The following is a 13,947-nucleotide window of genomic DNA, read 5'->3' as shown; positions in this document are numbered from 1 at the left end:
AGGTTGCAGACACAGGTCCGTGAACTTGTGTCTGACACCGAGGGTGAGGCCTCGTGGGAGGAAGAGGAAGATCCCAGATATTTCTCTGACGAGGAGTCTGAGGGTCTTCCGTCTGATCCCACTCCCTCTCCTGAGAGACAGCTTTCTCCTCCCGAGAGTCTGTCTTTTGCCTCCTTTGTCCGGGAGATGTCTACGGCCATCCCCTTCCCGGTGGTTGTGGAGGACGAGCCCAGGGCTGAAATGTTTGAGCTCCTGGACTATCCTTCTCCACCTAAGGAAGCGTCCACTGTTCCCTTGCACCATGTCCTGAAGAAGACATTGCTTGCGAACTGGACCAAGCCATTAACTAATCCCCACATTCCCAAGAAGATCGAGTCCCAGTACCGGATCCATGGGGACCCAGAGCTGATGCGCACTCAGTTGCCTCATGACTCTGGAGTTGTGGATTTGGCCCTAAAGAAGGCTAAGAGTTCTAGGGAACATGCTTCGGCGCCCCCGGGCAAGGACGCTAGAACCTTAGACTCCTTTGGGAGGAAGGCCTACCATTCCTCTATGCTCGTGTCCAAGATCCAGTCTTACCAGCTCTACACGAGCATACACATGCGGAATAATGTGCGGCAGTTGGCGGGCTTGGTTGATGCTCTTCCCCCTGAGCAAGCCAAGCCTTTTCAGGAGGTGGTCAGGCAGCTGAAGGCGTGCAGAAAATTCCTGGCCAGAGGAGTTTATGACACTTTTGATGTTGCGTCCAGGGCCGCTGCTCAAGGTGTGGTGATGCGCAGGCTCTCATGGCTGCGTGCCGCCGACCTGGAGAATAGAATCCAGCAGCGGATTACGGACTTGCCTTGCCGGGCGGATAACATTTTTGGCGAAAAAGTCGAGCAGGTGGTAGAGTCTCTCCACCAGCGGGACACCGCATTCGACAAGTTCGCCCGCCGGCAGCCTTCAGCTTCTACCTCTACAGGTAGACGATTTTTCGGGGGAAGGAAGACTGTTCCCTATACTTCTGGCAAGCGTAGGTACAATCCTCCTTCCCGACAGCCTGCGGCCCAGGCTAAGCCCCAGCGCGCTCGCTCTCGTCAGCAGCGTGCGAATCAGCAAGGCCCCGCGGCTCCCCAGCAAAAGCAAGGGGCGAGCTTTTGACTGGCTCCAGCAGAGCATAGCCGACATCCAAGTGTCAGTGCCGGGCGACCTGCCTGTCGGAGGGAGGTTGAAAGCTTTTCACCAAAGGTGGCCTCTTATAACCTCCGATCAGTGGGTTCTCCAAATAGTCCGGCAAGGATACACCCTCAATTTGGCCTCTCAACCTCCAAATTGTCCACCGGGAGCTCAGTCCTACAGCTTCCAGCACAAGCAGGTACTTGCAGAGGAACTCTCCGCCCTTCTCAGCGCCAATGCGGTCGAGCCCGTGCCATCCGGGCAAGAAGGGCTGGGGTTCTATTCCAGGTACTTCCTTGTGGAAAAGAAAACAGGGGGGATGCGTCCCATCCTAGACCTAAGGGCCCTGAACAAATATCTCGTAAAAGAAAAGTTCAGGATGCTTTCCCTGGGCACCCTTCTCCCCATGATTCAGCAAAACGATTGGCTATGCTCTCTGGACTTGAAGGATGCCTACACACACATCCCGATACTGCCAGCTCACAGACAGTATCTGCGATTTCAGCTGGGCGCACGCCACTTCCAGTACTGTGTGCTACCCTTTGGGCTCGCCTCTGCGCCCAGGGTGTTCACAAAGTGCCTAGCTGTGGTAGCAGCGGCGCTTCGCAGGCTGGGGGTGCACGTGTTCCCATATCTCGACGATTGGCTGGTGAAGAACACATCCGAGGCAGGAGCCCTGCAGTCCATGCAGATGACTATTCGCCTCCTGGAGCTACTGGGGTTTGTGATAAATTACCCAAAGTCCCATCTTCTCCCAGTGCAGAAACTCGAATTCATCGGAGCCCTGCTGGATTCTCGGACGGCTCGCGCCTATCTCCCAGAGGCGAGGGCCAACAACTTGTTGTCCCTCGTCTCGCGGGTGCGAGCGTCCCAGCAGATCACAGCTCGGCAGATGTTGAGATTGCTGGGCCACATGGCTTCCACAGTTCATGTGACTCCCATGGCCCGCCTTCACATGAGATCTGCTCAATGGACCCTAGCCTCCCAGTGGTATCAGGCCGCCGGGGGTCTAGAGGACGTGATCCACCTGTCCACGAGTTTTCTCGAATCCCTGTATTGGTGGACGATTTGCTCCAATTTGACTCTGGGACGTCCCTTCCAAATTCCTCAGCCTCAAAAAGTGCTGACCACGGATGCGTCTCTCCTGGGATGGGGAGCTCATGTCGATGGGCTTCACACCCAAGGAAGGTGGTCCCTCCAAGAAAGCGATCTACAGATCAATCTTCTGGAGTTGCGAGCGATCTGGAACGCTCTGAAGGCTTTCAGAGATCGGCTGTCCCACCAAATTATCCAAATTCAGACAGACAATCAGGTTGCCATGTACTATGTCAACAAGCAGGGGGGCACCGGATCTCGCCCCCTGTGTCAGGAAGCCGTCAGCATGTGGCTCTGGGCTCGCCGTCAAGGCATGGTGCTCCAAGCCACATATCTGGCAGGCGTAAACAACAGTCTGGCCGACAGGTTGAGCAGGATTATGCAACCTCACGAGTGGTCGCTCAATTCCCGTGTGGTGCGACAGATCTTCCAGGCGTGGGGCACCCCCCTGGTGGATCTCTTCGCATCTCAAGTGAACCACAAGGTCCCTCAGTTCTGTTCCAGGCTTCAGGCCCACGGCAGACTGGCGTCGGATGCCTTCCTCCTGGATTGGGGGGAAGGTCTGCTGTATGCTTATCCTCCCATTCCTCTGGTGGGGAAGACTTTGTTGAAACTCAAGCAAGACCGAGGCACCATGATTCTGATTGCTCCCTTTTGGCCGCGTCAGATCTGGTTCCCTCTTCTTCTGGAGTTATCCTCCGAAGAACCGTGGAGATTGGAGTGTTTTCCGACCCTCATCACGCAGGACGAAGGGGCTCTGCTGCATCCCAACCTCCAGTCCCTGGCTCTCACGGCCTGGATGTTGAGGGCGTAGACTTTGCCTCTTTGGGTCTGCCAGAGGGTGTCTCCCGCATCTTGCTTGCTTCCAGGAAAGACTCCACTAAGAGAAGTTACTTCTTTCATTGGAGGAGGTTTGCCGTCTGGTGTGACAGCAAGGCCCTAGATCCCCAGACCCTGCTTGAATACCTTCTCCACTTGTCTGAGTCTGGTCTGAAGACCAACTCCGTAAGGGTTCACCTTAGTGCAATCAGTGCATACCATTACCAAGTGGAAGGTAAGCCGATCTCAGGACAGCCTTTAGTTGTTCGCTTCATGAGAGGTTTGCTTTTGTCAAAGCCCCCTGTCAAGCCTCCTACAGTGTCATGGGATCTCAATGTCGTTCTCACCCAGCTGATGAAACCTCCTTTCGAGCCACTGAATTCCTGCCATCCGAAGTACTTGACCTGGAAGGTCATTTTCTTGGTGGCAGTTACCTCGGCTCGTAGAGTCAGTGAGCTTCAGGCCCTGGTAGCCCAGGCCCCTTACACCAAATTTCATCACAACAGAGTAGTCCTCCGCACTCACCCTAAGTTTCTGCCAAAGGTTGTGTCGGAGTTCCATCTGAACCAGTCAATTGTCTTGCCAACATTCTTTCCCCGTCCTCATTCCTGCCCTGCTGAACGTCAGCTGCACACATTGGACTGCAAGAGAGCATTGGCCTTCTATCTGGAGCGGACACAGCCCCACAGACAGTCCGCCCAATTGTTTGTTTCTTTTGATCCCAACAAGAGGGGAGTGGCTGTAGGGAAACGCACCATATCCAATTGGCTAGCAGATTGCATTTCCTTCACTTACGCCCAGGCTGGGCTGGCTCTTGAGGGTCATGTCACGGCTCATAATGTTAGAGCCATGGCAGCGTCGGTAGCCCACTTGAAGTCAGCCACCATGGAGGAAATTTGCAAAGCTGCGACGTGGTCATCTGTCCACACATTCACATCTCATTACTGCCTGCAGCAGGATACCCGACGTGACAGTCGGTTCGGGCAGTCAGTTCTTCAGAACCTGTTTGGGCTTTAGGATCCAACTCCACCCCCCGAGGGCCCTGTTTGTTCTGTTCCAGGCTACACTCTCAGTTAGTTGGTAAATTTTTTAGGTCAATCTCAGTTATGTCCTCGCCGTTGCGAGGCCCAATTGACCAATGTTGTTGTTTTGAGTGAGCCTGGGGGCTAGGGATACCCCATCAGTGAGAACAAGCAGCCTGCTTGTCCTCGGAGAAAGCGAATGCTACATACCTGTAGAAGGTATTCTCCGAGGACAGCAGGCTGATTGTTCTCACAAACCCGCCCGCCTCCCCTTTGGAGTTGTGTCTTCCCTTGAAGTGTATTGTCTTGCTACATACTGGACTGGCCGGCTCGAGCCGGTTTCGGGCGGGAAGACGGCCGCGCATGCGCGGTGCGCGCGGGCGCGCGAGGGCTAGCAAAGGACTTTGCTAGTGAAGTTTCCGATTGGAGGGGCTGCCGTGGACGTCACCCATCAGTGAGAACAATCAGCCTGCTGTCCTCGGAGAATACCTTCTACAGGTATGTAGCATTCGCTTTCTACTAGCTACAATAATTTTTATGCTGTTTTAGTGATTTTCAATTTCATTTCATGATACAAATGTAAATATGAGAAGCTTTCAAATAAAAAATCTGTCAAAATCCACACCTAGGCAGTCATAAGCATTTGCTATTGTTTTTATATAGAAATATTTTTATTGTCCGCATAAGCAAAAATAAAGGCACATAGTGCAGCACTGAAAACCACAATGAGCACTGACAACAACATTTTGAATATAACCCTCCCCCCTTCACAGATCTTTCAAACTCCTCCCCCCACCGATCCCTTCCTATCATAAAGAATGCAAAACCAAGGAGGTTTAATAAAACAATAGAAACCGCACAAGTTTGCTGCTGTTTTCATGTCTGTGAATGTTTTGCGTCCCTCAATATGGAGGAAAGCTCCACCTACTGGTTTCAGCCCACAGAATGGACCAGGTAGGCTCATGCCATCTCCTGTCATTAAACTTTCTCGCTTATTAGCCTGTTGCTTTCTATCAGATTACTTTGAGTGATGTCACAGTTCTGGCAAGCATGTGACTCTGATGTCACAAGCAGTAGATTGTGGATTCCTTGAATGAATTATGCAGGAATGTCGACTTGGCAGCCAAGAAGAGCACTTCTCATTTAGACATCTCTCTGTCTAGCAGTATTTGAATTGCAGTGACCCCTTCACATAAATATCTCAGTATTTTTGAGCGTGCTGTTGGCTTCTCAAAAAAAGGTAGTTAAAATAGCTTTTCAAGGGAATAGCTCATCTTCTGTTATGCTTTTTTTATGTCTGATATCTGGTAAGACTAGAAAGCCTAACTAGAGCTTTTACAGGAAAACGTAGGGGCCCTTCTATTGAAGTGTGTTACGTTTTGGGCTTGATATGCTGTAATGCAGAATTTTAACATGTGGCAAGTAAGCAATAGGTAATAACTCTGCGTCAAGAAAGGGCATTCCAATTTTTTATTGCATGTCGTATGTTAACATTTAGGTTAACGCGTGTTACCTGTGACCAGTTAACACTGAAGCACCCCCCCAAATCTATATATTGCGCCTTAATTTCTACGCGGAAAGGAAAGTGTTTTCTACAATACTGTGTGTAACTTAATTGGTTAAGTAGCTAATCAGTGCTGTTAATTGGATGTTAAGCAATTAGCACTAATTGGCATTAAGATGTACGCTCACAACTCGCTAATTATAATCTGTGATGTGCCTAAATTCTAAGTTGCATATTTGAAAAGGGGGTGGGTGTGGGCGTTTCTAAAATCTATGTGCATTATTATAAATTACACCCACTCTGTGCCTAATTTAGGTGTGGAGATTTTTGCCACGTAAAACATGGCCTAAATGGACGCAACTAAATTTGGTTGCATAGGGAGGCACTCGGCGTATTCTATATACCATGTGGAAATTTAAGCCTATTGTATAAAATTTAAGCATACGTTAGAGAATATGCCTAGGTGTATTTTCTTACCATGCAAATTTTTCAGGTGCCATACATAGAATCTGGCACTTAGTGCCCCCTATTTAGGAGACTGTAATTGGTGCCTTGTTAATTCTGCGTTAGCGCAGTAAATGTAACGTGCTAGCTGGCTAATGCTTCCACACCTGCTTTGCACCTTTGCCATGCCCACAGACAGAAAAATTCAATAATATACGGTTTAATGAGCAGAAACAAGCAAACTATTGGAAATCCCCTTAATTCGGTTGTGCTGTAGCCTGAAAGGGTCCGTGGTCTCGTACTTTTTCATGTGAATGTTTTCCTTTTTCTTTTTTTCTGGTTTGGGTTGAAGGCTTACTGAATTAAATGAATACTTCTACAAAATATGTTAACTTTTTGGTATAATTTTGAAACAGTTTAGAGCCAATTGCTTACCCACTTTTTCTTATATTCTATTTTTGTTTTGATTTTTTTTTTAAACACGTCAATATTCATACTGTCCACTTGTGTGCAAAGTTCACAAATAATTTTTACCTATGGACTTCATGTACATTTTCAGCATAAAATACAGATGCTCTTTTGAAATTTTCCAAGAAAAAAGTATGGGCATGCAGCTCCTTGTCCTGTGGATACTTTTTTTTTTAAATTGAAAAAATGCATGCACTTCTGAAAATAGAAAAGTACATATTTGTCGCCATCCAGACCCCACCCTCTAGGAACAGGTAAAATATTGTTAAAAAGTATTTGCATAATTGTAGCTTGTCTATGCATCTTATTGGGCAATTTTTCACAAAATGCTTTTCAGTGCACAAAGTACTGTTATCTCCAAGGATAAGCAGGATGAAGAATATTCTTACTGATGGGTGATGTCACTGATGGAGACCAGCACAGAGACGCTCCCCAGTGTTCTCTTCTAGAAGTGCTTGGAAGTGCCTCATCGCACATACGCACATCTTCCTGCCATCGTTGTCAGTGTCTCCCCTCTGCTTACGTCTTTTTTTGTTTGTTTGTTTGTTTGTGGCAGTCTGCTCTTATTGAAAACAATCTTCTATTTGTGTAAGAGTGTGTGTCAGTGTCTTTTGGGGCCAGAACCCTCTCACTTATTTTATTTTATTATTATTATTTTTTTAGTCAGGCTTTCGGCATTTTAAAAAGTTTTCTTTATTTTCCACAGCTCACCAGGCCCCCTTAAGGCCTCAAGCTTCCGATTAGGGTCTCTGTTCTCTGTTTCACAGTCTTGCTGTTTTGATTTTTTTTAAAGTTGGGCTTTTGTCATTTTTAAAACTTTTCTTTATTTTCCACTGCTCACCAGGTTCCTTTAAGGCCTCAAGCTTCCCAGTCAAGGTCTTTGTTTCACAATCATGCTGTTTTGATTTCGCCTTGGCTATTTTTGCAGACATGTTCTTAAAACTCCAGTGGTTTAAGAAGTGCACCAAGTGCAACAGGATTGTGCCCCTTATGGACACTCATAGTTGGTGTCTGCAGTACCTGGGCCCGATCATAAGCCCTCTTCTTGAAGATGTCCAAAAGAGGTATTAGAGGTTGAGAGAAACAGCATGAAAATTTGGGCACCAAAATGTTTGGTCCATTGACTTCATCATCGGAGGCATTGGTTTCAGTGGGCTTCTGGAACTGCATTGGACACCAGGGACACATCGACATTGAAGAGGTCTCCACCTTTCTCTGCATCAAATGCCCGTAGTGCTCATCAGGATAAAGCATCCTCCAGTCCTACCCTGAGGACAATGAAGGATTTGTTTTTGTCCTCATTGGTGTTGAATCCTGATGACAGGCATTGGACAGAGGCCAAGAAGCCTTCGGCATTGGTCCCTTCAAAGCATGGTGTTGAGAGTACCGAGGCATCCAGGTTTTTGATACTTTCAAAGCGTCCCCAACATAAGTGGTGCATCAGCTTCCATTGAACTGAGACCAGGTCACCGATTTGACCACACAAGCTGAGCCCCAGCCTACACCGATGGCAGCATTCAAGGAGTGGCTTTGGATCATGGTGCAGGAAGAGGTGGGGGACACCTTCTTGACCAGCACAATGCTGCAGCATTAAGGGCATTGATGTCGGCTTCTCAGGATCTCCAACCTGTTCTCGAAGCTCATGCTTTCACTGTTTGGCATACATCAATGCTGGTGCCTCAAGGGGCACTGGAGCAGGTACGCACTGAGACCTGAGACCATGTTAGTTTCCTCAGAAGGGGTGGGAATGTGAAAGTTTCTTGGTGCCCTGGAAATCACCAGTTCCTCAACACATCCTGGACCTGACCATGGTGTCGTAGTCTGAGGGAGACACAGACTTGGACCACTTATGAGTATGATTTGGACCACTCCTGGGCCTCTGAAGAAGCACCAGAGAATCTCTCAGAGGTGGGATCCCCTGGTCTTCCTTCAGAATCCCTTCCCTCTGCATGAAAGGAGAAGGCTGTCCCCAGAGCATTTCTTTTCCTTGCTTTTGTTAGGGAGATGGCTAAATCCATCCCATTTGAGTTGGATTCTGAGGATGAGCCAAGGGTCAAGTTATTAATCCTTCAGTTTGATGACCCCCCAAAGGAAGCAGTGATTGTGCCTTAAGAATATATAGATGAAGCAGAGGGGAGACTCCCCTCTCTGTACATCATGTTAGTAAGAAGGCTGACTCTATGTACAGAGTGCAGAAGGTTCCCAGATTTGAGAATCTTCAACTTTCTGCACAATTCTATAGTGGTCAAATCCACTCTCATGAATCAAGAGTTCCAATACTCACTCCTCCATGTGATGTTCCCAGGATGGAAGTTTGGATTTTGGTGTCTTGGGAAGAAGTTTTTCCTGGACGCTGTGCATGCTTCCTGCTTAGCATCTTAATAGAACTTAATGAGCATGCACTTGTGGATTGTTGTACGCAGTATGGTGTTTGTTTGCAGACACTCTCCCTTCAGGGGAGGCTAAGAAACTCAGCTAGTAACCATAGGGTAGGAGTGTGGAAAGCACATGGTCTGGGCAACCTTTGATGCTTTCAGAATGGCTTCTAGGTCTTCTGCCATGAGTATTGGGTTCTGCAGACTTGGCTGAGTGCATGCCTCAGACTTGGAACCTGTGGTTCAGAGAAGCTGGTGGACATTCTATTCAGGGGGGATAATCTTTTTGGTGACAAGGTAGAGAAGATCATGAACCTCGTCATAAAACATTCTAATACCATCAAATCACTGTACCGACCCACTCCCTTCCTTCTTGACTGCTATAGAACAACCAGGGGTCTCATTCCCGCCCGAGGCAGCAGAGGTCCCAGAAGTCTCAGCAGGCTCTCCAGTGAAAACAGATGAGCTTTTGAATAGCTCCAGGGCCCCGATGATCAAAAGTAAATTCGGGTGGTAGAGGCTATTAGTGCTGTAGTAGCTCCTGCATTTGCCAGCACACAGTGATCAGAGGGGTCTAGTGCAGCAAACAATGAATGTGTCATGCCTTAGTGCACATAGTCGAGCTCATTTAAATGAGGTCATTTTGTATTCCTCCTCAATGATCAGAAAAGAGCATCCGAAACAAAGGTGCCCTACGCCTGTAAAAAAATAACACCAGGTCGTTATGATGTTGGAAGGGAGGATTTCCCATGATTCTCATTCTTCTCTCATGATTCTTTCTGCAAAATCTACCAGTTTTAATTGCTTTTGGAAGGAGACAGAAGCCCGTGCAAGCCCTTGAGGGCTTGTTGTTAGCGTAATACTAATGATACACCTAATAAGCATGCATTAGAACTAACATAGACATGATACTATAGATTTTTACAATATGGCTTACCATATAGTTGAGGGACCAAGAGCAGATGTCCGTTATGGGCACAGAGATCAGATGTCAGCTTTGGCTTTGGTCTGATTCTGAGTTCCCTTCTTTTGGTCCTAAGTACGCTTCTCAGGGGCAGTGGGTTTGGTAGCACAATATACAACACACAAGTGTGGCTTGGTAAAAGGTATTTTATTCAGAAATAGACTTTTACAGCACTTAGGACAGAAAGATAATACAGCACTGCTTCTGTTTATCTCAGGGTCTGCCTGTCTCCCTGATTCTTTGTGTATCATTGAATGAGAATCTATCATTCTGTCCTGTTTGAGGATGGGGCTGTGTGTGCAATGGCTGGCAGGTAGGAGGGGGTTGTGGGGAGGTGTGTCTGAAGGGGTGTGTGCCAATTGTTAAGCCTGTGCTCATGCTGAAAACACATTGCATATTCTGGACTGCAAGAGGACCTTGGCTTTCTATCTGGAGAACACTCAAGGCCTTTCGTTTCCTTTGACCCCATTTGGCTGGGGACTGCCATCAGTAAACACACTCCTTTTCAATTAGCTCACAGACTTCATCTTCCCAGGCTGGACTGACTCTGGAGGGTCATGTTACAGCTCATAATATCAGAGCCATGGTTGTGTCAGTTACCACTTGAGATCAGCCTCTGTGGAGGAGATTTACAGAGCTGCAGTGTGGTTTTCAGCCCGCACACATTCACATCACACTATTGTCACGAACAAAATTCCCAATGTAGTAGCTGGTTTGGTCAGATAGTCCTTCAGAATTTATTTGAGGAGGTCTAGAGTCCAACCCTAGGCCTGTTTTATTTCTGTTCCAAAAAGAAAAAAAAAAAGAAAATTATAAACAAAGCAGAAAAAACCCAAACAACGCCAATTGCAGTACTACTACTATTTATCATTTCTATAGCGCTACAAGGCATACGCAGCACTGTACACCATACACAAAAAGACAGTCCCTGCTCAAAGAGCTTACAATCTAGATAAGACAGGCAAACAGAACGATTAAGGGTAATGGAATAAATAGGTGTGGATAAAGGACAGTGCAAGTGAGTAGTGATTAGGGTTCAAAAGCAGTTTGGACTTTAAGTTTGGACTTAAAAACGGCCAAGGACGGGGCTAGATGCACAGGCTCGGGAAGTCTATTCCAGGTGTGAGGTGCAGCAAGGCAAAAGGAACGGAGTCTAGAATTAGCAGTAGAGGAGAAGGGGACAGATAAGAGAGATTTATCTACAGAGCAGAGTACCCTAGGGGGGGCGTAGGGAGAGACGAGAGTGGAGAGGTACTGGGGAGCGGCAGAGTGAATACACTTATAGGTCAATAAGAGAAGCTTGAACGGAATACGGAAACGGACTTAAGGAGGGGGCTAATGTGAGCATAGCGACTTTGGCGGAAGATGAGTTGCGCAGCAGAGCTTTGGACTGATTGAAGAGGAGAGAGATGGCTAAGAGGGAGGCCGTTGAGAAGCAGGTTACAATAATCAAGACGAGAGGTGATAAGAGTGTGGATAAGGGTTCTGGCAGAGTGCTCAGAGATGGAGGGACGGATTTTGCTAATGTTATAGAGAAAGAAACGACAGGTTTTGGCAATCCGTTGAATATGAGCAGAGAAGGAGAGAGAGGAGTCAAAGATGACCCCAAGGTTACGAGCTGATGAGACAGGGAGAATGAGAGTGCCATCCACAGAAATAGAGAAAGGGGGGAGAGGTAGGTTTAGGGGGAAAGATGAGAAGCTCTGTTTTGGCCATGCTAAGTTTTAGATGACGTTGAGACGTCCAGGCAGCGATATCAGATAGGCAGGCTGAAACCTTGGTCTGGATGCTGGTTGAGATTTCAGGGGTAGAGAGGTAAATTTGGGAGTCATCAGCATAGAGATGGTATTGAAAGCCATGGGAAGATATGAGAGAGCCAAGGGAAGAAGTGTAGATGGAGAGTAGGAGAGGACCAAGAACAGAATCCTGAGGTACACCGATTGGAAGAGGGATAGAAGTGGAAGAGGATCCACCAGAGTGTACACTAAAGTTGCGAAGTGAGAGGTAGGAGGAAAACCAGGAAAGAACAGAGCCCTGGAATCCAAATGAAGACAGCGTATCAAGAAGTAGGCTGTGATCAACAGTGTCAAAAGCGGCGGATAGATCGAGAAGGATGAGGTTAGAATAGAGACCTTTGGATTTGGCCAGGAACAGGTTGTTGGAAACTTTTGCAAGTGTAGATTCAGTTGAATGAAGAGGGCGAAAGCCAGATTGGAGTGGGTCACAGCATGAGATGAGAGAAAGTCAAGACAGCAGCGGTGAACTGCGCGTTCAAGTAACTTGGAAAGGAAGGGGAGGAGGGAGATGGGTCGATAGTTGGAAGGACAGGTAGGGTCAAGCGAAGTCTTCTTCAGGAGCGGTGTGACCATAGCATGTTTGAAGGCATCAGGAACGGTCACAGTGGAAAGAGAGAGATTGTGGATATGACAGATAAAAGGGGTGAGAGTAGGAGAGATGGTAAGAAGGTGGGTAGGATGCAGTACTCAGTTTGTCAATGGGCCTTGACTATTGCAGGCTTCCTTTTCTTTCCTCTCTTTATTTTGGACAGCTTGGTAGCTAGGGATTCCAGTAAGAATATTCTTTATCCTGCTTGTCCTTGGAGAAGGCAAAGTTACTCACTTGTAGCATATATTTTCTGAGGACAGCAAGATGAATATTCTTATTGTTCTGCCCACTTCCTCTTTGGAGTTGCATTCTATCAACTATTGTACTAGACTGAATCTGGTCCTGCATGATGGGTGATGGCCAGGAAGAAGCATGTATGTGCGATGAGGTGCTTCTAGAAAAGAACACTGGGGAGTGTCTCTGCACTGGGTTCTATTTGTAATATCATCCATCAGTAAAAATATTCATCCTGCTGGCTTTGGAGAGCATCTGCTACAGGTGAGTAACTTTGTTTTACATGGAGACCCAGCTTTAAAATTGCCCTCTAAAAGTTCCAACAGGTAGACATTGTTTTTCTTTTCGTTTCCTTCATTAAAATTTCATAAACCTTTTATTCATCCTTTGTATTCTCATCTAATTGTTGGAAGATTTTCTGATTATGTTTTAGGATTAACTGCCTGTAGCCAGTGTTCATTCTCTCTCTTATTGAACTAGGGTGGGTGGGAAAGGGGAAGGGGTTAGACTGATTTTAATTTTTGTTCCTTACGAAGGTGTTGCACTTTCTCTTTATGAAATATTCTAGAGGCTGTATCGCAAGAAAGGAGATCCCTGAAACTTGCCTTTGCCTCAAGAGGTGGCAGTGACAAAGGTTTATCCAATCACAGTAAACCAAAGGCCACAGGTACTGGTAGTTGATAATAGTTATAACACTGTTAAAAGATGTGCAATGACATTATGCATTTTTTGTATGTTGTATGTTGGTAGGTGGAGGTAATTTTATAAGGGGGCACCAAAGAGAACTTACTTAGATGCTATTTTATAAAGATGCATTTGCAACAATTTGTCTTTATTTGTCCTCTGCCTAGAACTTAAAGGTGTCTATATTTAAGTACATGCATAATCTACAGGGGTACTGCACCTGTGCTCCACCCTAACGCCACCCTTGTACATGCTGTAAACATTTCCACCTAAGTGTATAGTGGCACCTAGATTTAGGTGCGGTATATAGAATACGTTTAGTTGATATCCCAGTGCCTAAAACTACGCACCTCCATTTACACCAATGAAAATGTGGCGTAGATTTATGCGCACTCAGCCATATTCTATAACTATGCGTGTAAATTTTAGAACGCCCATTTCCCTGCCCAAGGCTGTTTTGAACTGCGCACATTAGAATTTAGGCGCAGTTCATTACATAATACGCTTAGCTGAGTTGTGCTCGTAAAATCTAATTATTGCCAATTGGTGCTCATTATTGCTTGTTAGGTGCTGTTGTCAGCACTTGTTAAGTCAATTAAGTTACACGCATTGTTAACGGAATATGCTTAGATTTCAGCATGGAATGCTAGGTGCGCTATATAGAATCCGGCAGATAATGCATGAATGAATAAAATACTACCAAAGGGGTGTGTGTACTTTTAACGTGTTATAGGATGCAACAAGCAGAAAGTATATTGCAGGCATGAATGACACTTTTTTTTTTTTGGCCATATCTGC

At 46.6% G+C, this 13,947-nt stretch overlaps 1 protein-coding gene across 4 annotated transcripts in view; it reads left to right on the top strand.

Moving 5' to 3' along the window:
* CYLD (CYLD lysine 63 deubiquitinase) overlaps positions 1–13,947 on the top strand; it is a 130,140-nt gene that overhangs the window by 31,210 nt on the left and 84,983 nt on the right. For all 4 annotated transcript variants that reach the window (XM_030204334.1, XM_030204333.1, XM_030204332.1 and 1 more), the window contains exon 5: positions 13,034–13,132. In XM_030204334.1, the coding sequence (XP_030060194.1) occupies positions 13,034–13,132 (99 nt within the window). The remainder of the gene's footprint in view (positions 1–13,033; positions 13,133–13,947) is intronic.

The sequence above is a fragment of the Microcaecilia unicolor genome, chromosome 5 (assembly GCF_901765095.1).
Source record: "Microcaecilia unicolor chromosome 5, aMicUni1.1, whole genome shotgun sequence".
NCBI classification, from domain to species: Eukaryota; Metazoa; Chordata; class Amphibia; order Gymnophiona; family Siphonopidae; genus Microcaecilia; species Microcaecilia unicolor.
This window is presented reverse-complemented; position numbering and strand designations above follow the sequence as displayed.